The sequence below is a fragment of the Gobius niger genome, assembly GCF_951799975.1.
Source record: "Gobius niger genome assembly, chromosome: 1".
Lineage (NCBI taxonomy): Eukaryota > Metazoa > Chordata > Actinopteri > Gobiiformes > Gobiidae > Gobius > Gobius niger.
In genome coordinates, this window is record NC_136852.1 from 47,920,554 (window position 1) to 47,947,534 (window position 26,981).

Genomic DNA, 26,981 nt, shown 5'->3' on the forward strand with positions numbered 1-26,981 from the left:
AGCAGTACTAAGTAACGTGTTTACCTTAATAAATCCTTTCCGTAGTCCCTGTGGGGGTAATACAAGTGTTTATGGGATGATTGGAGGGTCTTTCATCTCCCCCTGGTGTCTCTGGCCAGAAAACCATGTTTGCAACTTGACTGCCACCGGACCGGAGCAAGCAATACACATCACGAAGAAGGAGCTAACATGCTAACAGGCAAAGCTAACTGCGAGCTAATGTTACTTTAAACAGTATTTACAGCCAAGTTTGAGTGAAAAAAAAATATTTCCATTGTATAATCGGATGCACAATATCCCTCTCTCCCTTCGCCTTTCCTGTCAGTGTAGTGTTTACTCTCCAAGACAATTAATACGTTAAAAAAATCGTAACTTGCAACCTGCAGTTGCGCTTATGGCCTTTAGGGGCAAGAGTTACTTAGTGCAGCTTTAAGAGCCGTTCTTGCTCAACAACTATGATGGATAAGCAATTGTTGTAACCGTTAGCAGTGGCTCATGAGGTAGAGTTTAGCCATCTTACCTATCTCCTGCATAACATGGATGAACTAAAATGTGTTTTGATCTGAGATACTGTTGCCGCAGCTGTGGTTATGGGGATTTACCACCAAAATGTTTATCAGGAGTGCACGGACCAATTAAATAACTTAATATTCTTGCAGCAAGGATAATATCTCCACAGTCCTCACCTATCTGCAGATGTGTTGGCAGATGTATTCCCGACAACCCTTCTCATATCCATAACTTGTCCCTCCATGGAAGCGGATCTCTCCTTCACTGTGGTTCTACTCAAGCCTCCACTATCTGCTGCTTCACTGCTGACTGTTGGACTTCGTTTTTTCTTTATCTCTGTTCTTGTGTGTGATCATTTCAGATATATTGAGACATCCCAATGAAGTTACTCTTGCAATTGGGCTTTACAGCAACAATTCAATGATTAATTGATTATATAGTGTTATAGCTCTATTAAAAGCAGTTTGATCACACAAAAAAACTCCCTCACATGATTAACCAAACACCTCGGCTGTTGTATTATTAAGTGTATGTTTGCTGTGGAGCAAATGAAGCACTTTATAGTTTACTATACGGTAACAACTTGAGTAGTGGTAATAGTTTATTGAGCGTGAGGCCTGCCTATAAAGCACATGCTCTGCAGAGTCTAAGAGCTGCATAAATAAGAAAAATGTGGTAAAAATGGCCGCCGTCCTGCTGCTCTACATGGACTCCTGTGCCAAACGCCTGACACTGCTTGCGTAAGAGGCTTCTTTTAAAAAACGACCATATTAGCATGACAATACCCCGCGGCCGCTGGTGCTTTGGAGGGAGGAGACGGGATGGGGGTCTGGAGAGAGGCTGAAGACTCTTGGACATAGACTCTTTGCTGGTTTGGGCGCTCAACACTGGATGTTTCGTTTCATATTGGAGCCTAGCGTGAACGTAGAGATTTGAGGAGTATATTTTAGAGCCGGCAACGCTATGTGGGATGGCTGTAATGGAACCTACCGCGTACGAATGAGAGATAAAGATTGCTTCAGATATTAGGAACAGCGGGACACCTGTTGCAATGAGACCCTGCTGAAGTCTGGCCTGTCATGCCATGCAGCGAGTTTGATTTTTGGAGAACAAGTACAATTTTAAGTGCACACCTCTAGACTGACCTGGAGATGACCGGAGCGCTGCAAACCGGACTGCTGCTCTTCTTTATTCTGGTAAGAAAAATTACAATGCATGTATTTAATGAAATTGTTCAAAGGGTAGCATTTGCTTAAGTGAAGTTCAAACACATAAAACACAATAAGGATAAAATGTTACTAACCGCTATTACCATCCGGCAGTAATAGAAATTAGAGTGATTGATGGTCAAGTATATATAGTTATAGTATAATATTATAGTAGAATATAGTAAAATATAGATATTGTAGTGCGATGTTTTTGTTTTTATGATTGCTTCAACTGTGTCAACTTTGAGGACTTTATTTTAATGTATCGTTCCAAATTGGAAAACATGCCTTCTTTTCTCCTGTCTGATGAAAGTGTTGGGTCTTTATGAGATAAATGGCCTTAACCAGGGAGCAGCGTCCAGTGGCTCAGGAACTTTAATGAGTTTTCAGGGTTAATGGTCAGAAACCTTTGGACGGGGGCTCAAAAGGGTGCATTACATCATTATCTTAAATGCCCCCTTTTGAGGTGAAATTAATTAGTGATTCTGTGACGGTGGCGCAGTGGGTATTGCTGGGTTGCAGGTGACATCACAGCATTCTAAAGGCCTATACTATATATAGAGGAACAATTATTTTGTTTTTGAGGAAATGTTTTGGTCTTGTACAGAGAGATCATGGACCCAGTGACTGATATTGATGATATATGTTTTAATTCATACATTTTCTTTTTAGCTACGACTTGTGAAAGTGTAATGCTGTTAATAGGAAAAACTGGCTCCTGGTCCGATGACAACCTCACATTCTAGAACCTGCAACCCAGCAATAGCGGGTCGTCTCATGGTCGGAAAGTTGGGGTTTGAATCCCAGCTCCTGAAGGTGCACACTGTCGTGTCCTTGGGCAAGACTCTTCACCCACGTTGCCTGTAGTTTAGTCTGTATTGAAGGGACAGTGCACAGAGACATTAAGCTCAAAGACAGATATGTTCTGCACCAGAAAACAGCTAAATAGCTAGTTTCCATCTGCAGTCCCTGGTTACATGAATAATATACAGTAACATGTAATCAAAGTACAGGTAAAAACAAAAATATATATATATATACACAATAGCATGCGATGAAATAAGCAATCAGAAATGTCTCTGCGTACTTTTTTACTGTCTCGGTACAGTAGAAAAGCGGGTAACGCTTTAGATTACGGCCCGGTAATTAACAGGTAATTACGGTGGTACATCCCTGGTACTTACAGAGGTAATTAACAGGTAATTACGGTGGTACATCTCTGGTACTTACAGAGGTAATTAACAAGTAATTACAGTGGTACATCCCTGGTACTTACAGAGGTAATTAACAGGTAATTACGGTGGTACATCCCTGGTACTTACAGAGGTAATTAACAGGTAATTACGGTGGTACATCCCTGGTACTTACAGAGGTAATTAACAGGTAATTACGGTGGTACATCTCTGGTACTTACAGAGGTAATTAACAGGTAATTACGGTGGTACATCCCTGGTACTTACAGAGGTAATTAACAGGTAATTACGGTGGTACATCCCTGGTACTTACAGAGGTAATTATTATGTAGTTGCAGTGGTACATTCCTGGTAATTACAGAGGTGTGTTTAGGTAACTTAAGTGGTAGTAACTAGGTACTTTTAGTGGTAAGACCTAGACCATCAGTGATATATAGTAAGAATGGGCTTATGTAGGTTATGATAGCTGGTACTGATATGATGGTTGCTTATGATTATGATGACTTTGTGAATAAACAAAAAGTAATACATGTAATAACACATGAGTGTCTTAATTTTGATGAAAACACAGAGAAAGCAAGAAAAACATTTATACATTTATTACATTTTGGTATACATTCTCCTAAATAGGTTTTCCCATACAGGCAAATAAGCTGTATTTACATCCCTGGACTTTCATGTACAAATGACTGTAGTTAACCAGTAATTAATACAGCAACCCCACAGACTTACCAGTTACAACACTTGTAATTACCAGGTAATTAACACAACTCACGGGCCGTATTCTAAAGCGAGACAAAGCTGGTAACTACCAAGGACTTACCAGTTACAACACTTGTAATTACCAGGTAATTAACACAACTCACGGGCCGTATTCTAAAGCGAGACAAAGCTGGTAACTACCAAGGACTTACCAGTTACAACACTTGTAATTACCAGGTAATTAACACAACTCAAGGGGCCGTATTCTAAAGCGAGACAAAGCTGGTAACTACCAAGGACTTACCAGTTACAACACTTGTAATTACCAGGTAATTAACACAACTCACGGGCCGTATTCTAAAGCGAGACAAAGCTGGTAACTACCAAGGACTTACCAGTTACAACACTTGTAATTACCAGGTAATTAACACAACTCACGGGCCGTATTCTAAAGCGAGACAAAGCTGGTAACTATGGGACTTACCAGTTACAACACTTGTAATTACCAGGTAATTAACACAACTCACGGGCCGTATTTTTAAGTGAGACAAAGCTGGTAACTACCAAGGACTTACCAGTAACAACACTTGTAATTACCAGGTAATTAACACAACTCACGGGCCGTATTCTAAAGCGAGACAAAGCTGGTAACTACCAAGGACTTACCAGTTACAACACTTGTAATTACCAGTTAATTAACACAACTCACGGGCCGTATTCTAAAGCGAGACAAAGCTGGTAACTACCAAGGACTTACCAGTTACAACACTTGTAATTACCAGGTAATTAACACAACTCACGGGCCGTATTCTAAAGCGAGACAAAGCTGGTATGTCCCAAGACTTACCAGTTACAACACTTGTAATTACCAGGTAATTAACACAACTCACGGGCCGTATTCTAAAGCGAGACAAAGCTGGTAACTACCAAGGACTTACCAGTTACAACACTTGTAATTACCAGGTAATTAACACAACTCACGGGCCGTATTCTAAAGCGAGACAAAGCTGGTAACTACCAAGGACTTACCAGTTACAACACTTGTAATTACCAGGTAATTAACACAACTCACGGGCCGTATTCTAAAGCGAGACAAAGCTGGTAACTACCAAGGACTTACCAGTTACAACACTTGTAATTACCAGTTAATTAACACAACTCACGGGCCGTATTCTAAAGCGAGACAAAGCTGGTAACTACCAAGGACTTACCAGTTACAACACTTGTAATTACCAGGTAATTAACACAACTCACGGGCCGTATTCTAAAGCGAGACAAAGCTGGTATGTCCCAAGACTTACCAGTTACAACACTTGTAATTACCAGGTAATTAACACAACTCACGGGCCGTATTCTAAAGCGAGACAAAGCTGGTAACTACCAAGGACTTACCAGTTACAACACTTGTAATTACCAGGTAATTAACACAACTCACGGGCCGTATTCTAAAGCGAGACAAAGCTGGTAACTACCAAGGACTTACCAGTTACAACACTTGTAATTACCAGGTAATTAACACAACTCACGGGCCGTATTCTAAAGCGAGACAAAGCTGGTAACTACCAAGGACTTACCAGTTACAACACTTGTAATTACCAGGTAATTAGCAGGTAAGTTTGTAAGCTGTTAAGTTGCATTACTTACCAGTTACATCACTTGTAATTACCAGGGACATTTCAGGATTTTTGACATGGGGCCTCATCTCCTAGTTATCCAGAGTGTTGTTGATTTCTGGAGATATATTTTTAATTCAAGCAGTCCTTATATTTTAAGAGTTTAGTGGTGCTAGGCTAGTGCTGGGCTAAAATCAACAGCACTCTGGATAATTAGGAAATTATGCCCTATGTCAAAAATCCTGAAAAATCCCTTAAACAGAACTCAGGGGCCATATTCTATATCGAGACAAAGCTGAAAAGTTCCAAGATTTACCAGTTACAACACTTGTAATTACCAGGTAATTAACAGACCTCACGGGCCACCTCACGCGAGACAAAGATGGCAAGTCCGAAGACTTACCAGTTGCAACACCTGTATTTAGCCAGAAATAACGGGCAATTAACAGTAAGGTTAAGTTTTCAACAGGAGTCTCTGAACAACGTGTTCTCAAGATCCTGCCTGCGGGTCCATAAGCCTGGTTTCCATCAACAAAAAACAGCAATTCTTCTTCTGGTTCTGAGGCTTCTTATTTTCTTTGGTAGCCAAGGAGAGGAGCCTGCGATTCCACTGAATGGACTGTGGACTTAAGAACTTCATTCAGTCGTCAGTTGTCCTCACACTGGCGGGGTAGATACAGGTGAAGGTTACCTCTGCAATACATAATGTTTATAAAGTAATTGCGTGTTGAACATTATTCTGTTCTAACAGCAGGTGGATAGCATTATCACTTACATTTGTTTTGACCCATCGGTGTGCCTCTTCTTGGAAGCAGGACCTAAAACATGTAAGTGGAAGATGTAATTTTAGTTGCAAAGGTTTCTATATTTTAAACTTGTAATGAAGTTCACATAAATACATAGACTATTTTTTATTTATGGCTGAGCTTATCAAATTTATTTCTGTTCAGTGGATTGTGTGTGTGTTGGGGGGGTCTTGCAATTGTAATCGCAATTGATCACATTTAATCCTGCTTCATTACGTAAATGTATCTTCTGTGAACTATAAGGAGAGTGTTCCTAACGTGTGCACACCTGAACTATGGCAATGCAAAGCTCCAGGTTAGGAACCACTGCTTTAGGCAACAGTTTGTGCTTCCTACTATACATTTAGTCCATCTGTGTCACACACTCACAAATTATTAGGATCCAATTTGTATACACGTGTGCCTTAGTCCATGTAAATGCGACCACATGAAAGAAAATAACCCCCAAATAAGTTTGTCTAGAGCCAGATAAATGCTTCAGTGAAATTAAAATAACAAACAGCTTTAGCAAGTGCATTACATTTACTCACTTTTAAAGGGAAGAGCTGAGAATCTTTCAGGGAATGCTTCTCATCGTCACATGGAAAATGGTCCAAATCTACACGGCGCTTCTAATGTCAGTGCACGAGCGGCCTCAGGTCTACTGTAACAAAACCTTTAACAACATGCACATGTGTAAATACTTCAGTCATAGATGAGAGGTAAACAAATTAAACCTTACTCAAATCTACTTACATTCTGACTGAGTCTTTGTCAAAGTGTGTGCTTCATTTCCCGGCATTATTCTTTTCCGAATAATGCACGACATACTGGTGGATACTGGAAAGCCTTCATGTCTTCATCCTCACAGGCCTTTAGATCACAGTACCTTCTCTGGTATTTGTAAAATGGACAAACAGGATACTGAGGTGAGGACACTTAACCTTCCCACAACTATTGCACAAGTCACTTTACCTTCTTCTTTGTGCATATCACTGAATTCCAATGTAGTAAGATGTTGTTGCTAGAGATGATTCTCTAGTTGTGCAGACACTGGAGACAATGTGGGGGAAGTGTCTTGCCCAAGGGCACAACAGCAGCATGTACCTGTGGGAGCTGGGGTCATCTAGGTAAAAAGGAGAGAGTAAAGAATTAGCCCCATTCCCATTTGTGACAGTTTTATGTCAAACACCAAAAGAAACTGTCCCTTTTCTTAAATTAATTCCAATAGAATTCTCAGATTAAATTAAACAGATAAATGTAATGCACAGGGATGGCCTGGTCAACCAGCTGCTCTTGCTTTCTGCTCAAAGACAAGAGTATCTGGGACTTTTCTCACAGCCAATCATTCAACACATTTTATAAATCGATCCAATCAGAGACGCCCGTTTGTAAATGAAGACTCTCAAATCACATCGCATTCAGAACAAACTTTATCACTTCTGTTACCTGTAATTAAAATAATTAAGCGTTTTTCCTGATTTGACACAAGATGAGTGCAATATTTGACAATTAAGTGTGGTGGGATGGGTCGGCAATGGCATGTTCTCCAGATTACATGTTTCTCCCATCCAGCGAACAATCTACACATTTGTGTGTGAATTGGAGAAGCGCGTAAGCTAGCTGGCTCAAGATCCAGTGCAAGCAGGAAAAAGAGGCAAAAGAAACCCCAAAACACAACAAACAGATCTCGGAATCGATTTCATTCTACATTATCTTAAAAAGGGACCATTGTACTCGTTTATATTCCATCCTTTAAGGCCCATACAAAGCAGTTTTATACTGTTTATTTTGGATCAGCACTTTTACTCAAAGATCATTTTAGAATCATTTATTGCTTAAGCCCTAAGAAGTATCACGGAGTTAAATTCTCAAAACTCTGCCTGTTTGCGCCTCTGCACAGACGGAGGGGGGCAGGGGCGGGCGGAGCGTCTCGGTGCTGGTGTTACGTTGAGGGGCAGACAGCGTTTAGGATTTATGGAGACAATGCTGAAAACAGCGATATTAACGTTACTTGCACTTTACAGTGGCTAATTGCGTGCATATTTAATTAGGTCCTCGCGGTCATTTGTAAGGATTTTTCTTGTAAGACTCGGGCGGATGTGCGTCACGGTCGCCGTTTAAAAAAAATTAGCGGGAAAGGTCAGACTTTATCGACTAACAGTACAGTCTGAAGCATACATAATTCTCCTGGGTCAAACTACCTGCAAACTGAAGTCAGACATGTCATTTCGTTGGATATTAATAAAGCATAGTACCTTATTCAGACTGCAGATCTACGCTCTTCAGCGCGGTGTGGAGTCTGTGGACGTCATGACGCTCGCGTACCTCGGATGGAGTTACGTTTTTGTTCTGCGCAGCCGCAGTGCGCTGCTGTGGGAGCTGAAGTGAAGCAATGTAGACCACCTAAGCCACCGAAATAAGGTAATATACTTCATTAATATCCAACGAAATGATACTTCTGACTTCCGTTTACAGGTAGTTTGACCCAGGAGAATTATTTATACTTCAGACTGTACTGTTAGTCGATAAAGCGTAGCGTCTGACCGTTCCCGCTCATTTTTTTTAAACGGCGACCGTGACGCACATCCGCCCGAGTCTTACAAGAAAAATCCTTACAAATGACCATATGCACGCAATTAGAAACTGTAAAGTGCAAGTAACGTTAATATCGCTGTTTTCAGCATTGTCTCCATAAATCCTTAACGCTGTCTGCCCCTCAACGTAACACCAGCACCGAGACGCTCCGCCCGCCCCTGCCCCCCTCCGTCTGTGCAGAGGCGCAAACAGGCAGAGTTTTGAGAATTTAACTCCGTGATACTTCTTAGGGCTTAAGCAATAAATGATTCTAAAATGATCTTTGAGTAAAAGTGCTGATCCAAAATAAACGGGGCCTTAAAGGATGGAATATAAACGAGTACAATGGTCCCTTTTTAAGATAATGTAGAATCAAATCGATTCCGAGATCTGTTTGTTGTGTTTTGGGGTTTCTTTTGCCTCTTTTTCCTGCTTGCACTGGATCTTGAGCCAGCTAGCTTACGCGCTTCTCCAATTCACACACAAATGTGTAGATTGTTCGCAGGATGGGAGAAACATGTAATCTGGAGAACATGCCATTGCCGACCCATCCCACCACACTTAATTGTCAAATATTGCACTCATCTTGTGTCAAATCAGGAAAAACGCTTAATTATTTTAATTACAGGTAACAGAAGTGATAAAGTTTGTTCTGAATGCGATGTGATTTGAGAGTCTTCATTTACAAACGGGCGTCTCTGATTGGATCGATTTATAAAATGTGTTGAATGATTGGCTGTGAGAAAAGTCCCAGATACTCTTGTCTTTGAGCAGAAAGCAAGAGCTGCTGGTTGACCAGGCCATCCCTGTGCATTACATTTATCTGTTTAATTTAATCTGAGAATTCTATTGGAATTAATTTAAGAAAAGGGACAGTTTCTTTTGGTGTTTGACATAAAACTGTCACAAATGGGAATGGGGCTAATTCTTTACTCTCTCCTTTTTACCTAGATGACCCCAGCTCCCACAGGTACATGCTGCTGTTGTGCCCTTGGGCAAGACACTTCCCCCACATTGTCTCCAGTGTCTGCACAACTAGAGAATCATCTCTAGCAACAACATCTTACTACATTGGAATTCAGTGATATGCACAAAGAAGAAGGTAAAGTGACTTGTGCAATAGTTGTGGGAAGGTTAAGTGTCCTCACCTCAGTATCCTGTTTGTCCATTTTACAAATACCAGAGAAGGTACTGTGATCTAAAGGCCTGTGAGGATGAAGACATGAAGGCTTTCCAGTATCCACCAGTATGTCGTGCATTATTCGGAAAAGAATAATGCCGGGAAATGAAGCACACACTTTGACAAAGACTCAGTCAGAATGTAAGTAGATTTGAGTAAGGTTTAATTTGTTTACCTCTCATCTATGACTGAAGTATTTACACATGTGCATGTTGTTAAAGGTTTTGTTACAGTAGACCTGAGGCCGCTCGTGCACTGACATTAGAAGCGCCGTGTAGATTTGGACCATTTTCCATGTGACGATGAGAAGCATTCCCTGAAAGATTCTCAGCTCTTCCCTTTAAAAGTGAGTAAATGTAATGCACTTGCTAAAGCTGTTTGTTATTTTAATTTCACTGAAGCATTTATCTGGCTCTAGACAAACTTATTTGGGGGTTATTTTCTTTCATGTGGTCGCATTTACATGGACTAAGGCACACGTGTATACAAATTGGATCCTAATAATTTGTGAGTGTGTGACACAGATGGACTAAATGTATAGTAGGAAGCACAAACTGTTGCCTAAAGCAGTGGTTCCTAACCTGGAGCTTTGCATTGCCATAGTTCAGGTGTGCACACGTTAGGAACACTCTCCTTATAGTTCACAGAAGATACATTTACGTAATGAAGCAGGATTAAATGTGATCAATTGCGATTACAATTGCAAGACCCCCCCAACACACACACAATCCACTGAACAGAAATAAATTTGATAAGCTCAGCCATAAATAAAAAATAGTCTATGTATTTATGTGAACTTCATTACAAGTTTAAAATATAGAAACCTTTGCAACTAAAATTACATCTTCCACTTACATGTTTTAGGTCCTGCTTCCAAGAAGAGGCACACCGATGGGTCAAAACAAATGTAAGTGATAATGCTATCCACCTGCTGTTAGAACAGAATAATGTTCAACACGCAATTACTTTATAAACATTATGTATTGCAGAGGTAACCTTCACCTGTATCTACCCCGCCAGTGTGAGGACAACTGACGACTGAATGAAGTTCTTAAGTCCACAGTCCATTCAGTGGAATCGCAGGCTCCTCTCCTTGGCTACCAAAGAAAATAAGAAGCCTCAGAACCAGAAGAAGAATTGCTGTTTTTTGTTGATGGAAACCAGGCTTATGGACCCGCAGGCAGGATCTTGAGAACACGTTGTTCAGAGACTCCTGTTGAAAACTTAACCTTACTGTTAATTGCCCGTTATTTCTGGCTAAATACAGGTGTTGCAACTGGTAAGTCTTCGGACTTGCCATCTTTGTCTCGCGTGAGGTGGCCCGTGAGGTCTGTTAATTACCTGGTAATTACAAGTGTTGTAACTGGTAAATCTTGGAACTTTTCAGCTTTGTCTCGATATAGAATATGGCCCCTGAGTTCTGTTTAAGGGATTTTTCAGGATTTTTGACATAGGGCATAATTTCCTAATTATCCAGAGTGCTGTTGATTTTAGCCCAGCACTAGCCTAGCACCACTAAACTCTTAAAATATAAGGACTGCTTGAATTAAAAAGTAAATATATCTCCAGAAATCAACAACACTCTGGATAACTAGGAGATGAGGCCCCATGTCAAAAATCCTGAAATGTCCCTGGTAATTACAAGTGATGTAACTGGTAAGTAATGCAACTTAACAGCTTACAAACTTACCTGCTAATTACCTGGTAATTACAAGTGTTGTAGCTGGTAAGTCCTTGGTAGTTACCAGCTTTGTCTCGCTTTAGAATACGGCCCGTGAGTTGTGTTAATTACCTGGTAATTACAAGTGTTGTAACTGGTAAGTCCTTGGTAGTTACCAGCTTTGTCTCGCTTTAGAATACGGCCCGTGAGTTGTGTTAATTAACTGGTAATTACAAGTGTTGTAACTGGTAAGTCCTTGGTAGTTACCAGCTTTGTCTCGCTTTAGAATACGGCCCGTGAGTTGTGTTAATTACCTGGTAATTACAAGTGTTGTAACTGGTAAGTCCTTGGTAGTTACCACCTTTGTCTCGCTTTAGAATACGGCCCGTGAGTTGTGTTAATTACCTGGTAATTACAAGTGTTGTAACTGGTAAGTCCTTGGTAGTTACCAGCTTTGTCTCGCTTTAGAATACGGCCCATGAGTTGTGTTAATTACCTGGTAATTACAAGTGTTGTAACTGGTAAGTCCTTGGTAGTTACCAGCTTTGTCTCGCTTTAGAATACGGCCCGTGAGTTGTGTTAATTACCTGGTAATTACAAGTGTTGTAACTGGTAAGTCCTTGGTAGTTACCAGCTTTGTCTCGCTTTAGAATACGGCCCGTGAGTTGTGTTAATTACCTGGTAATTACAAGTGTTGTAACTGGTAAGTCCTTGGTAGTTACCAGCTTTGTCTCGCTTTAGAATACGGCCCGTGAGTTGTGTTAATTACCTGGTAATTACAAGTGTTGTAACTGGTAAGTCCTTGGTAGTTACCAGCTTTGTCTCGCTTTAGAATACGGCCCGTGAGTTGTGTTAATTACCTGGTAATTACAAGTGTTGTAACTGGTAAGTCCTTGGTAGTTACCAGCTTTGTCTCGCTTTAGAATACGGCCCGTGAGTTGTGTTAATTACCTGGTAATTACAAGTGTTGTAACTGGTAAGTCCTTGGTAGTTACCAGCTTTGTCTCACTTTAGAATACGGCCCGTGAGTTGTGTTAATTACCTGGTAATTACAAGTGTTGTAACTGGTATGTCCTTGGTAGTTACCAGCTTTGTCTCACTTTAGAATACGGCCCGTGAGTTGTGTTAATTACCTGGTAATTACAAGTGTTGTAACTGGTAAGTCCTTGGTAGTTACCAGCTTTGTCTCGCTTTAGAATACGGCCCGTGAGTTGTGTTAATTACCTGGTAATTACAAGTGTTGTAACTGGTAAGTCCTTGGTAGTTACCAGCTTTGTCTCACTTTAGAATACGGCCCGTGAGTTGTGTTAATTACCTGGTAATTACAAGTGTTGTAACTGGTAAGTCCTTGGTAGTTACCAGCTTTGTCTCGCTTTAGAATACGGCCCGTGAGTTGTGTTAATTACCTGGTAATTACAAGTGTTGTAACTGGTAAGTCCTTGGTAGTTACCAGCTTTGTCTCGCTTTAGAATACGGCCCGTGAGTTGTGTTAATTACCTGGTAATTACAAGTGTTGTAACTGGTAAGTCCTTGGTAGTTACCAGCTTTGTCTCGCTTTAGAATACGGCCCCTTGAGTTGTGTTAATTACCTGGTAATTACAAGTGTTGTAACTGGTAAGTCCTTGGTAGTTACCAGCTTTGTCTCGCTTTAGAATACGGCCCGTGAGTTGTGTTAATTACCTGGTAATTACAAGTGTTGTAACTGGTAAGTCCTTGGTAGTTACCAGCTTTGTCTCGCTTTAGAATACGGCCCGTGAGTTGTGTTAATTACCTGGTAATTACAAGTGTTGTAACTGGTAAGTCTGTGGGGTTGCTGTATTAATTACTGGTTAACTACAGTCATTTGTACATGAAAGTCCAGGGATGTAAATACAGCTTATTTGCCTGTATGGGAAAACCTATTTAGGAGAATGTATACCAAAATGTAATAAATGTATAAATGTTTTTCTTGCTTTCTCTGTGTTTTCATCAAAATAAAGACACTCATGTGTTATTACATGTATTACTTTTTGTTTATTCACAAAGTCATCATAATCATAAGCAACCATCATATCAGTACCAGCTATCATAACCTACATAAGCCCATTCTTACTATATATCACTGATGGTCTAGGTCTTACCACTAAAAGTACCTAGTTACTACCACTTAGGTTACCTAAACACCTCTGTAATTACCAGGAATGTACCACTGCAACTACATAATAATTACCTCTGTAAGTACCAGGGATGTACCACCGTAATTACCTGTTAATTACCTCTGTAAGTACCAGGGATGTACCACCGTAATTACCTGTTAATTACCTCTGTAAGTACCAGAGATGTACCACCGTAATTACCTGTTAATTACCTCTGTAAGTACCAGAGATGTACCACCGTAATTACCTGTTAATTACCTCTGTAAGTACCAGGGATGTACCACCGTAATTACCTGTTAATTACCTCTGTAAGTACCAGGGATGTACCACCGTAATTACCTGTTAATTACCGGGCCGTATTCTAAAGCGTTACCGAAAAGGGCTATATAAGTTGAGACCATTTACCATTCTCAACCTGAGGGTCACGGCCAGAAAAGGGGCTCAGAACCACTGCTGCTACTTCACTGTGATATTAAATTGAATATCAATATTTGTTAGTTTTAACGTCTGTTTATTCTGTTCTGTGCATGTTTTCAGATGGTGTGTGTGAGTGAGCCGAATATGGACAGAGCAGGGCAGTCCCATGGTGAGGCACTAAACCAGAATCTACATACTACAATTGCCTCATGTAAAGGACTTTGTGACTATGTCTATGAAAGGCGCTATATAAATTTAAAAAAAAGATCTTCTACTACTGTGACGTCCTGTTTTTGCCCGTCTGTCCAACAACTCAATTACAGCACGTCGACATTCTGATCGTTTAACTTATCCATTCTTTGTTCCTTATTGTGTGCACAGAAGCGGCCTCTCTGGTCCACCTGACGTCACAGTGGGCCTTCCAGCTGGTCAACACGTCCCTGTCTTTCTCCAGAGCTGAGAGCTTCTGCAGAGGACAGTTCAGCAGCTTGGCGTCTATAGACCAGGACGAGGACCAAGATGGCGTCCGGGAACTGCTGCTCCAGACTGGACTCGTCTTGCCAATATGGGTTCAGGATTCCACGAAAGCACCCGTAAAACCGCTGGCCATATCTAAGCAATGTAAGTGTGTGTCTCTTTGCCTAGATTAGCATACCAGCTCGTGCATACGTATCTTTGCTGTCTCACTTTAAGTACCTCTCTTTTATTTCTCACCAGATTTAAAATTCTCATCCCTGAACTTCCCAAAGGAGTCTCGGGACGGTTTCGCCCGGGTCAACATGTCCTTCCCCGCCCTCTCCTCCATCAGCGTCTGCGTGCGCGTGCAGTGGGACCCCGAATGGAGCGAAGTGTCCACCATCTTCTCCTACGCCGCCCCCGTCTTCACCAACGAGTTCCAACTGCGCAGCCAGGTGGATTCCCAGGGCCGCATCCTCCTGGCCCTCATAATCCACGGGAAACACATGCCCTACAAGGCGTCCTTCCCGAACGACGGGGCCTGGCATCACATTTGCGTTACGTGGACGCAAGCAGGAGAACAGTGGGCGATCTACGTGGACGGCGAGAGGAAGGACACGGGCTCTGGAGCGGAGACGTCCCGGGACATTCACGGAGAGGGGATATTCATCATGGGACAGGATCAGGACTCTTTCGGAGGGAATTTTACCGAGCCGTTCTTCGGGAATATCACGGACATGAATGTGTGGAATAGTTCTCTGGAGGCGAGGCACGTGCGGGCGCTCAACGGGTGCTCGTCCGTGTCACGTGAGGTGCTCTTCAGCTGGAGCCTGGAGCAGCTCAGCAGACACGAGGTGGTCAGAGAGATGGAGGCCGCGCTGTTCTGTCCAGGTCAGTCAACCTTTCAAGTCAACGCATTTGAAAATCACATTCTCACAAAGCCACATTATTATAATTATGTTTTAATTCAAGATGTGACCAATACATTGATATTATCTCATGACACAATCAAAATGCTGAAATTTGAAATGCAAAAACTTCAAAACAAAAAGTTCAGCTCCAGCTTGACTCGTTCGGATAGAGGACACACATTTTGGTTTGGATCAAATCCATTAAATATATTTAGTTTAAAAAAATGTTTGTGTGATGTGTTATGTGTAGCAGCATTATGCCTCACGTTTTTTTGTCCTTGTCACGGTGTTAATTAGTATCTATTTGGCCAAAACCATTTTTGGTTTGGTCCCGAACGGTGAAGACAGAAGCGTTTCCAGATGGATCATTTGTTTGTGAACGTGCAAACACCACAACAATTTAGCTAGCAGACAAGGTAATGTGATGTATGGACTAAACGTGTTGCATTGTCACGTCACCTTGTACTGTGAGGATCAGAATAAGAATCAATGGGATTTTACACAACATATTTTTGCTTCTTGGGCCTAAAGCAGGGACTTGGCCCTTCATTTACAGTGTTGGGCAAGTTACTTTAAAATAATATATTCTATATTAGTTGCCTGTTTTAAATAAGAAACAGCGTTATCCTGGCCGACATGCCATCCCTGCCTTGTTTAAAGTTTACTGTAAAGGCTTCCCGCTGCTGGTTTCTACGACATACGACATGTCTCTCTAGTTGAATGATGCCGTCTGTCAATTATGCTAACCGGGAAATTGCTAAGATCACACTCACTCCCAGACTACATAAAAAGCATCTTTGAAAAAGCATGTTGTTTGCTGGCCAGGCAACTATATATTATTAGTTACTGCTTTAAAAAGATAAGTTTGTATTACGTACTGTGTCAAAAATTTAACTGAGATACACTACTTGGAGTTACTTTTACTGAAAACAGTAATAATGCCACTGAGCAAAAGTGCAGTCATAACCTTTTCCTTCACTATCTGATTTGGCACACCACATTATATTTGGAGGGCATTTGGCATTTACATACCACTTAAATTGTAATGACTATTATATTCCCGTATTTTGTTGAAAGTAACATTTTATATTCTTTAGTTACTGACAAAAGCAATATATTTCTGTAGCTTTTATAGTAAGTAACCCCCAACACTGATCATTTGTGCCGCAACTGCATAGCCTGTACTTGTTGGGAGACCAGACATGTAACTGACATAAACGACATCACTTGGCAAAACATTATTGTGTTTGGCCCTTGATCTGTTGATAATCCATGGGGACAAAAGATACCCTTTTCTTTTTTGGCTTTCGAAGAAATAAGTTTGAGCTCTCCTGACTTAGGGGTTGGGTTACAGTGCACACGTGAGGCAACGGCTGGTCTCTCCCCATTTTTTAGCTTTAAATAAAGTCTTCTGGCAAAACCTCTCTCAAAATATTCACACAAAAACAGATATTAATCAAACTTTTGGGGGGAAATACACACACACAACCATGAAGTTATTTTTTACTGAATTGATTAACAGTTTTACTAAATTGATTACCATATCTAAAAGTATAAGTATGTAAAATAATATAGACCCAGTAATTGCAGCACGTTTGTACAGTCACTATGTTGGTGATGAGTGTGTCATTGACCTAAAAAAGTCCAACCTGCTCCCATTTTAAAATATTTAAACAGACATGAAAACCTTGATCAATATATCTCAAAGAAAAAGATTAGATTTACCATTCATTTGTCCTTGCGCCCCACACATTTTAATTTTTGTTTTTTAAATAATGTGCGTTCTGTTTCTGAAAATATGTCAACACGTTAAAGTTCAAGGAAACCATATTATTGTGCGCTGCAACAACACACATCATTAAACAAATGGAGCCTGTGTCAACACAATCTGTCAATGTTAGCAGCACTATCTCTGTCGGGCGCTACAGACCAGAGCAAAGAGCAGAGATTCCGGCATGTAATGGGCAAAATCCCCTATGTTTGTGGCCGGCAATTTGAAAGTCTGTATAGTTGTTCATTCATTCACTGCAGGGTTGTGGAATTGATCAGAATTTAATCAAATCCTCAATTAGCGGTAAACAGGTCTGTATTAGCGATGTCAAGATTAACTGTTCTTTACTATTTTAAGAGAAATTTTACCGCACAGCTTTACCGATGAAATCTCTTGCTGGGGGTATAAACAAGTAAACTCGCCAGTGATTGGGTAATATTTGCAATCCTTCACTGTGAATGTCAAAGTCAAGGTAATAAAACACGTAATTCCCAATAAAGTTGTTCTAATGTTCAGAAATAGCTGCCACAAAAAGCAAATGTGCTCCTGTCTGCTAAACATCTGACAAATTATTAAGCATGGCAGCATAAATTTAATAACATAATCTACACGAGATTGTGGCCTCATAATAATACATGATAAATAGCAGTAATAATTATTAGGGCTTGGACTATACACTTTTGTCATGATCCGGTACGTATCACGATATTCAGGGGCTGATCCAATACGTATCACGATACTCAGGGCTGATCCAATACGTATCACGATATTCAGGGGCTGATCCAATACGTATCACGATACTCAGGGGCTGATCCAATACGTATCACGATATTCAGGGCTGATCCAATACGTATCACGATACTCAGGGCTGATCCAATACGTATCACGATATTCAGGGGCTGATCCAATGCGTATCACGATATTCAGGGGCTGATCCAATACGTATCACGATATTCAGGGGCTGATCCAATACGTATCACGATACTCAGGGCTGATCCAATACGTATCACGATATTCAGGGGCTGATCCAATACGTATCACGATACTCAGGGCTGATCCAATACGTATCACGATATTCAGGGGCTGATCCAATACGTATCACGATACTCAGGGGCTGATCCAATACGTATCACGATATTCAGGGCTGATCCAATACGTATCACGATACTCAGGGCTGATCCAATACGTATCACGATATTCAGGGGCTGATCCAATGCGTATCACGATATTCAGGGGCTGATCCAATACGTATCACGATATTCAGGGGCTGATCCAATACGTATCACGATACTCAGGGCTGATCCAATACGTATCACGATATTCAGGGGCTGATCCAATACGTATCACGATACTCAGGGCTGATCCAATACGTATCACGATATTCAGGGGCTGATCCAATACGTATCACGATACTCAGGGCTGATCCAATACGTATCACGATATTCAGGGGCTGATCCAATACGTATCACAATACTCAGGGCTGATCCAATACGTATCACGATACTCAGGGGCTGATCCAATACATATGACAATACTCAACACGTAAATATGATAAGTAAACAAGTAATTACAATAAGTAAATATGAAATATAAAGTAATATCTTTACCTTAAAATGTCTAAAAAGAGAAAAGTCCAACGTTTTTAAACCAAATGACATTTATTAAAGTGTTAAGATTGAGAAGTGCATAAACACAGCCCAGCCCTAATGATTATTATAATTACCCTATGATGATTAGAAAGTAGTAAAGTTTACTATTGTTTTGTTGTTTTTAAATGCAAAGATATCTTGAAGAATCTTTATTTTTTAGAAAAAGTGAATATTTACAAGTTCAATTGCATTTTAAAGACAAAAACAAATTACACGGAACAAATGATTTACTCGCATTAGTCTATAATCGTGAAAAACTATTTTCTCTCACATGACTCAAAATATTGAAATCGTGACAAAGACAGCTATATGTTTGAAGTTTGGTCTTTGAAGGAAACGTTTTGCTGGATAATAATAATACTGGCTAATCATTGTTTGGAACCACACACTGACTCTTTGTCCTCTGTGCACTGACAGCGAAGAACCAGCAGATGGAGCTGCAGGGCTGTCGGACGCTGCAGAGCCGGTCCAGTCAGCAGCCAGCGCTGGGCCTCACAGACTGCTCTGATCTACTGCCTTTTATCTGCAGGAGCAACAAAGGTGGGACTCCTCTGTGCGTCCTCACGGCACACTTCACAACATTTCAATGCATTACGACCATGACCTTACAGTGGGCGATCTCAATAAACAACACACTGGGAGCTCGGGCCTCTGCGGATGGAGTGAAAAGAACTTGGAACAGCTAATGAAGTATGGCAGTTTGGGAGGAGCTGTGATCCAGGCCCAATGCCTCTCATCCCACACACAGGCAATGATCACTTCAGTCACTCGCTTTACCTGCTAACGTATAATGTGAACCTCTTAACACCCCGCCAGCACATTTTCTCCAGTTTGGCTTTATCCAAATCTAAAAGCTTATTGAAAAAAAAGTGTCAAAATAGCAACACAAACGAGGATATGGCAAGGCAAGTTTATTTGTAGAGCACAATTCATACACAAGGCAATTCAAAGTGCTTCACAGTTGCATAAATACAAGAAAGCAAATAGAATCAATAAAAACATCAACATAAAACTAATCAATTACAGTAAGAGGCAAGAGTATAGATAAAATACTGTCAGTTATATGCATTTTTAAGTCTTGTTTTGACTCGCTCTGTCTTGAGCACTATTTTTAAGTCTTGTTTTGACTTGATATAAATGCAACAAAAGAGCGACAAAAACGTGACCAATAAAAAAAAAGCCGCAGAAGAGCAACAAAAGAGTGACAAAAAGCGATGAAAATGTGTGGGGGGGAAATGTAACGAATACGCAAAAAAAAATCTATTTCATTTCGTTTTGTAGGTCTTAGCTTTTGAATGAGGCGTTAACACTGGCCTATAGGCTGTAATTTTTTAGATTTGGGTAAAGCTGAGGTTAAACCCTGAAAAGTATTAGCCTTTCAGGAAGTACTACTATCAAACACGCACATCGTTTAACACAGGCCTTTATCAGCCAGTGAAGCCGGTGACCTTAACCATTCAGTGTCAGTGCTTTACAAAGTTTGAATGTCCACATTTCTCATAATCTGCATTTGCAAATGGTTTATAGCTATCTCATCACGAGCTTTATGTGACTCTCTACATTCATTTAGGCGTTTCCTCAATAAAATAGATCGGTAAATAACAAGCTGCTGGGTAAAGAGTGGACTATACTTGAAAGTGAAAGTGCTTCTAATGAATCCATCCACAGAGATTTACAGAGATATACTAATAATGTGTTGCTTTCACAGAGCGTTACCTGAAGATGAAGCTGATCAGTGACTCGAGGCACAGTCAGCCCACAGCCTTCATGAGCCACGTCCTAATGCACGCCAACACAACGCAGGTTTGTAACTGCTGAGCTTCACGGTGTTTGTTTCTGTTCAGGACAGGGGGGGGGGGCGCTCTGGGACAGTGACCCGTCTGCAGCTTCAATGACGACTGTTGGACATCCTCCTGGTCTGTTTTGTGGGATTTTCAAACTCCTCCTCTGCTTCATCAAACCAAAAATTTCAGATTTTATGAAAAGAAAAAGAATGATGAAAATGAAAAAATGATTAACCTCTCTGGGAAAAGGCAATACACTCCTTAAAAGAGTGCATATTTTCCAGTTCGGCTTTACCTGGAGAGCAATAGTGTAACGCCTGATTTGAAAGCTAAGACAGACAAAAGTAATAGTTTTTTTGTCACTCTCTTGTCGCTTTTTTGTCACTTTGTTGTTGCGTTTTCATCCTCGTTTTGAGTCGCTATTTTTTATGCTTTTTTCAAGCTTTTAGATTTGGGTAAAACTGGCAAAACTGGCGAAAATGTGCTCGGTTCAGGTGGAGGTTTCAATTAATGTTGTCCATGATGCAAGTTTTTTACACTGTATATCAAGGAAAGATATCTCATCTCACTGTAATACTTATATTGTTGTTTATTTATTTATTTCGTCATGCGGGGTAATTTGTCACATTGCTTTTTATAGCCACACTAGAGGGCGCTGTACGCTGGTACTGATATATAATATGTGTATTGGTATTCTTCTTCTCTTACAATAATAATTTTTTCTCATTTGGACTGAAGACATGAGTTAGTTAGTTAGTGCCTTGACCCCTTAACTCCCACCTGAACGGATCCCATTTTCTCCAGTTTGGCTTTACCCTAATCAAAAAGCTTCTTGGGGAAAAAAGCACCAAAAAAGCTACAAAAAATGAGATGAAAACAAGGATGTAAATGCAACAAAAAAGTGACAAAAACTCAACCAAAAACTGCCGAAAATTCAACAAAAATGTGACAAATATTCAACAAAAAGTGACAAAAATTCAACAAAAAGTGACAAAAATTCAACAAAAATGTGACAAAAACTCAACAAAAAATCAACAAAAATGTGACAAAAATTCAACAAAAATTGCCAAATATTCAACAAAAATGTGACAAATATTCAACAAAAAGTGACAAAAATTCAACAAAAAGTGACAAAAATTCAACAAAAATGTGACAAAAATTCAACAAAAAGTGACAAAAATTCAACAAAAAGTGACAAAAATTCAACAAAAATGTGACAAAAACTCAACAAAAATGTGACAAAAATTCATCAAAAATGTGACAAAAATTCAACAAAAAAGTGCAAAAAATTCAACAAAAATGTGACAAATATTCAACAAAAAGTGACAAAAATTCAACAAAAAGTGACAAAAATTCAACAAAAATGTGACAAAACTCAACAAAAATGTGACAAAAATTCAACAAAAAGTGACAAAAATTCATCCAAAAGTGACAAAAATGTGACAAAAATTCAACAAAAATATGACAAAAATTCTACAAAAATGTGACAAAAATTCTACAAAAAAGTGACAAAAATTCAACGACGTTACAAAAACAACAACAAAACTGTGACAAAAACTCAAAAAAAAAAAATGACAAAAACTCACACAGCAATAACGCGAGGAAAAAAGATCAGTTTTGTGGGTCTTTCAAATGAGGTGTTACACATTCGGTTTAGGCGGGTGGTAAGAGGTTTAACAAAAGACAGTGATCTGAAAGACGTTAAAGATGTTTGCTTTGATTTGAGCCGTTTTAGAGCTAACATGCTAAAGTAGTTTGTTAGCTAGCTAGCATTGTTGGTAAAGTGGACACTCAGGGCTATTTGTCACAAAAAACTGAGGGGTTATTTGTCACATGGTGTATAACATGGTGGGACATTTTTTTCTTTTGAGTCTAATATGTTTTCTAATCACTTTATTTTAACATTAGCTTTTATAGAGGCTGTATGTTTGGGTAATTTTAGTGAGGTTTACACCCTCAAGTCAAGGGTTCAAGCTTTCATTTAATGCAGGTCTGACTCTTGTGGTGATGAGCAGCAAACTGTAGAAAAAGAAGTGTGACAAATAGCGCTTACTTACTGATCTCCACCTGAAACTTTGCAATTTGAACTTTTGTGAATTATTTTGCGCAGGTTTTGCTGATATTAGTCTTTGTATCAATGTATCAGGTGTCGGGCCCGTCCAGTCTGGTGGAGGCCTCTGTCCAGCTGGACTCGTGTGTCCAGGCCCTAGAGGAGACAGAGGAGGAGGGATTGCAGCCCGTGGACATGGTGTCTCTCATCCAGCTCCTGTCCCAAACCGCAGACGTCCCGCCGGAGACTGGACCGGCTCTAACCAATCAGAGCGAGGGACAGGTCCACAAGCTCAGTAAAGCCTTCATCAGCGTGGCCGACAGCGTGATGAGCGAGGAAAACGCCCTCAAGTGGCAGGCCATAAAAGAGGTACGTTACTGCGTTCCGGACAAAGTGAACCAGAAGGAAGAATCTTTGAACAATAGAAACACTTTGCACCTATAAAAAAGAAAGTATATCTTGGCAAAAAAATATACTAACCAGAGGTGGTCAGTAACAACGGATATTTTCTCCTGTACTGGATCAGTACATGAGTAGTATTTTTGAACTACAGGTCTAAACCCTGCAGTGTAGACCTCTGTATGACCTCATGTACAAAGCTGAATGTTATTTTGTATTATTGCAGGTGATATTACAGATTTCTCTTGAATGTTGATCACTGAAATGCGCACTGGCTAAATCTTGGTTTTAAAATCAAACCACAAATTTAAATGCAATTGTAAAACATAGAGAAATGTCTCAGTAAGTACAGTTCTCTTTAGGACTGCTAGAGGGCAGTGTGCTCATATTTACTGATTGTACTTTGATAATACTGTAGATTTTGCCTCAACCTTTTCCCCTAATCTATAGTGACGTAACATGTGCGCAACTCACTGGTGGATTAACGGTGTCACTTAAAATATTGATATGTAATATAGATTGTTTTTGACCTGTGGTGGTGTCACTCTCTTTGGGGCAGTATCTACTTTTGTCAAAAGAAACTTCCAAATGTTGAACCTGCTAATTTACATTATTGCCCCGTTATCATTTAAAGGTTTGACAGTCAAAGTTTCCAATGGTTAAGTGGCTCACACTCTGCACAGAAAGACCCAGGTTCAGTTCCCGTGCCAGACAGGGCTTTGTGGAGTTTGCGTGTTCTTAGTGTGCCTGAGTGGGTCTCCCCCGGGCACTGCGGTTCCCTCTTCAACCTGAAACATACCCAGCAGGCTAACCCTCAGGCTCCCAACAGGTTACCCCAAGGCCCTGGTGGAAGGATAGGTGAAATACAGCGGGTACATTTCCAGATGTAGATAATAAAGTCTACATTTACAAGCCAATTCAAATAAGGCTGTGCAATGTGTTAGATCAATCTGTTTAATAGTTTGCATATACAAATGTTGCAAAATGGCTAATTTGTATCTTCCAGGTATTGAGACAATGCCAATGGCTTGTAAAGAAGACACTTTTAACCAATGTTTAGAAAACCAACAGACACAACTCTTCAGGCCACACTTTGATTGATATGAAATTAGTAATCATCCAAGAGATGTAAAATAATAGACTTGTCAGAAAATATCTGTGGCCATATATCAAGCCCTAAATAAAACTACAGACATACATCAGTAAACTGATTCCTTTGAAAGAACAGGCAGTAACTACTATACTGACACACTGCATGTTTCTGTCACTGGCTCCGCTGCACTATTGACGTGTATAGATCTGTACAGAGACTGCCTTATGACAAGTGCCCGCCTTCCCCCTCACAGCCTCTCAGCTCCAAGGACACTGCCACAAGATTCAATGCAGTTGCACCACTTGGAAAACCTATGTGGCTCCTCGTGCAGCAGCCCTCTCCGCCTCGCTGTGTGTCCTCTGTGCCAGGCCTCTTAGGTGGAGCGGAGGGGTTTGAAAATACAACAATGACCGACCGTTCACAATGGAGGCTTGCCCATTAAACTCTTGGGGGCTCTTGTCAGCCCAGACTGTTTTGACTTAGTCAAAACATTTCTTATCTTTTGTGAATTTTAAATGGTCATTTTGAAATCTTCCGCTCTATATATTTCCAATAACCTTTGGCTAATAGTGTACTAACTCTCTGCAATTCCTGCATTTCATTTCACAATAACATCCGTCTCAAAATATGTAGGTCAATGTATCAGAATACAGTGTCCTTGTCTGCGTAAAAAGTTTTGCAGCGTAAGTTCTGTTAACACAACAACCACCAAAAGAAAACAGGGTTTAGAATATACCCATGAGACATAGCAGTGGGGCATGTAGATTTTTAATGGTGCTGATTTACAATTTCTGAGTCAGTTCATTCTCATCAGATGATGAGTATAATGTGGTTTAGAGTGCACAGTGCCTCCACTCATTACCTCTAGAGATGCACCAATCTGATCGGTCACCGATCATGATCGGCCGATCACGGCCTGAAACGTGTGATCCATAAAATCTGCCGATCAAGCATGCATTTCACATACTTTATTTCAATAGATATTCCAGCGAAAACTCTGCAGTTCAGCGCCACTCTAAACCGAGTTTTAAATATAATTTGTGGCTACAGCTCTGGATTAACTGCTCTAAGTGCCGACTGTATCCCTCCGCACCTGGTGGCTCTACTTGTTTTCAGACTGCCGTGTAACTTAAGAAAACAACCATGGAGCTAGAGACAAAAGCATAATGAAGGTTCATGACCATGAAGTATCTGCATATGAGAACAGGAACTACGAACAGGAGGCAAAGAACGAAACAAATCTACGCATACATAGATATAATCCCTAAACTGCTGTATGAAAAGTTGGCAGGACTTCCTGTCGTGTTTTATTTTGCTGAGAAAATGTGCTCTTTAGTGCTGAAATGTCAGTAAATGGCTGCGAGTCAAACGAAAAAGCAAAACGTTTGGCATCTCGTGTCGCCGTCTGCTTGTGCAAGTTTTCTTCTTGTTCTTCAGATATTGTCCAAAGTACAGCCCAAATCAAAAATGCTGCTCCTATTTCCACTGTTCAGGCTTAGAAAATATCTTATTATATAATATAATAATTACTACAAAGTGGTTGAGACACGAGAATTCTGGCAATTGGGTAAACACCCACAGTTTGGATCCACCAGAGGCTGGAAAGAGCCCAGTGAAAACGTCTCTTTAAATGACACGATGAAACTACGTAATTGCAGGTGTTGTCTGTAGTGGCCATTATTCTATTACTATTAATTGCTGCCCTAATCATGATTAAAATACCCCTCTCCTGTGTATGTTAGGTGGTGAACGGGCCCATGGACGTGGTGAAGAGTATCGACCGCATGGCGACCAGCCTCAGTGCTCGACTGATGGCGGAGAGTCCACACGTGACGATTCAGAGCTCCAACATCAGTAAGTCCAAATGCCATAAGCATGCTCCACTCGCTACGACTTAAAGAGATATTTCAGGATTTTTGACATAGGGCCTCATTTCCTAGTTAGTGTTGTTGATTTCTGGAGATTTTTTTATTTTTTATTATTCATGCAGTCCTTATAATTGAAGAGTGTAGTGGTGTTAGGCTAGTGCTAGGCTAGTGCATGTCTATGGTAACTAGTAGCCTGCATTAGAAACAGACTGACCCAAGGACAGTGCACTTGATGCAAATCACTTTTACTACCGATATAAATGTCTGTGTTGACTGAGTAGTTTTTGAAATATAACCATTTTGCATTTTAAAGAACTGATATTTGAGCAGCATCAGCTTCATGGTTGTAAGCTACGCAGCGGCGGAGTGATCTGCTAGGTTACCGGATCTACAGTAGTTTGTTTACCTGCGGCCGGCATTACTACATGTGGAATTCACAAAGGAGCTTTCTACAAATTCGATATGGCAACGTTTTGGAGGACTACCCGATGACTTTTTTAAGAGGTTTTTAATGCAGGCTACTAGTTATAGACGTGCACTAGCCTAGCACTAGCCTAACACCACCAGAAATCAACAGCACTCTGGATAACTAGGTAATGAAGCCCTATGTCAAAAATCCTGAAATATTCCTTTAATGACCGGTTTCAATGCGTCAGCAAAATTTGAAGACTGAATCAAGGTTTCGAGAAAAGCAACGTGGCCTTCACAATCTGTATAGTGATAGAGTCATAAGCCAAGTCCTATCACAGGCGCTGTTATTTTTAAACTTCCAAATGGCGCAGGGGAAATTAAATAGCTCAGTCCTTATGGGATACATCTAGCATTTTATTTGAGGAATACAATTTTAATGTATTGGTAATACATGCATTTATTTCTTTATTTCTTTTACAAACTGAGATGAACTAAGTGATTTTGCTTTGAACCATTTTTCATGTGCACTGTGCTCTTGACAGGGTACCATCTTCCAGAGCTTGTAGTTCTCGTGCTTTAATCCTTCATATTGCTCCAATAGACACTTCA

The 26,981-nt window shown here is 40.4% G+C and overlaps 1 protein-coding gene across 1 annotated transcript in view; it reads left to right on the forward strand.

The window, feature by feature from the left end:
• Positions 1-1,326: 1,326 nt before the first annotated feature.
• The window catches only part of adgrd2 (adhesion G protein-coupled receptor D2), a 64,848-nt gene continuing 39,193 nt past the window's right edge, over positions 1,327-26,981 (forward strand). Inside the window, exons 1-8 of the mRNA XM_079567155.1 lie at positions 1,327-1,706; positions 14,101-14,149; positions 14,362-14,601; positions 14,698-15,327; positions 19,185-19,307; positions 20,476-20,570; positions 22,698-22,970; positions 25,836-25,947. Coding sequence (XP_079423281.1) covers positions 1,662-1,706; positions 14,101-14,149; positions 14,362-14,601; positions 14,698-15,327; positions 19,185-19,307; positions 20,476-20,570; positions 22,698-22,970; positions 25,836-25,947 — 1,567 coding nt within the window. The 5' untranslated portion in view covers positions 1,327-1,661. The remainder of the gene's footprint in view (positions 1,707-14,100; positions 14,150-14,361; positions 14,602-14,697; positions 15,328-19,184; positions 19,308-20,475; positions 20,571-22,697; positions 22,971-25,835; positions 25,948-26,981) is intronic.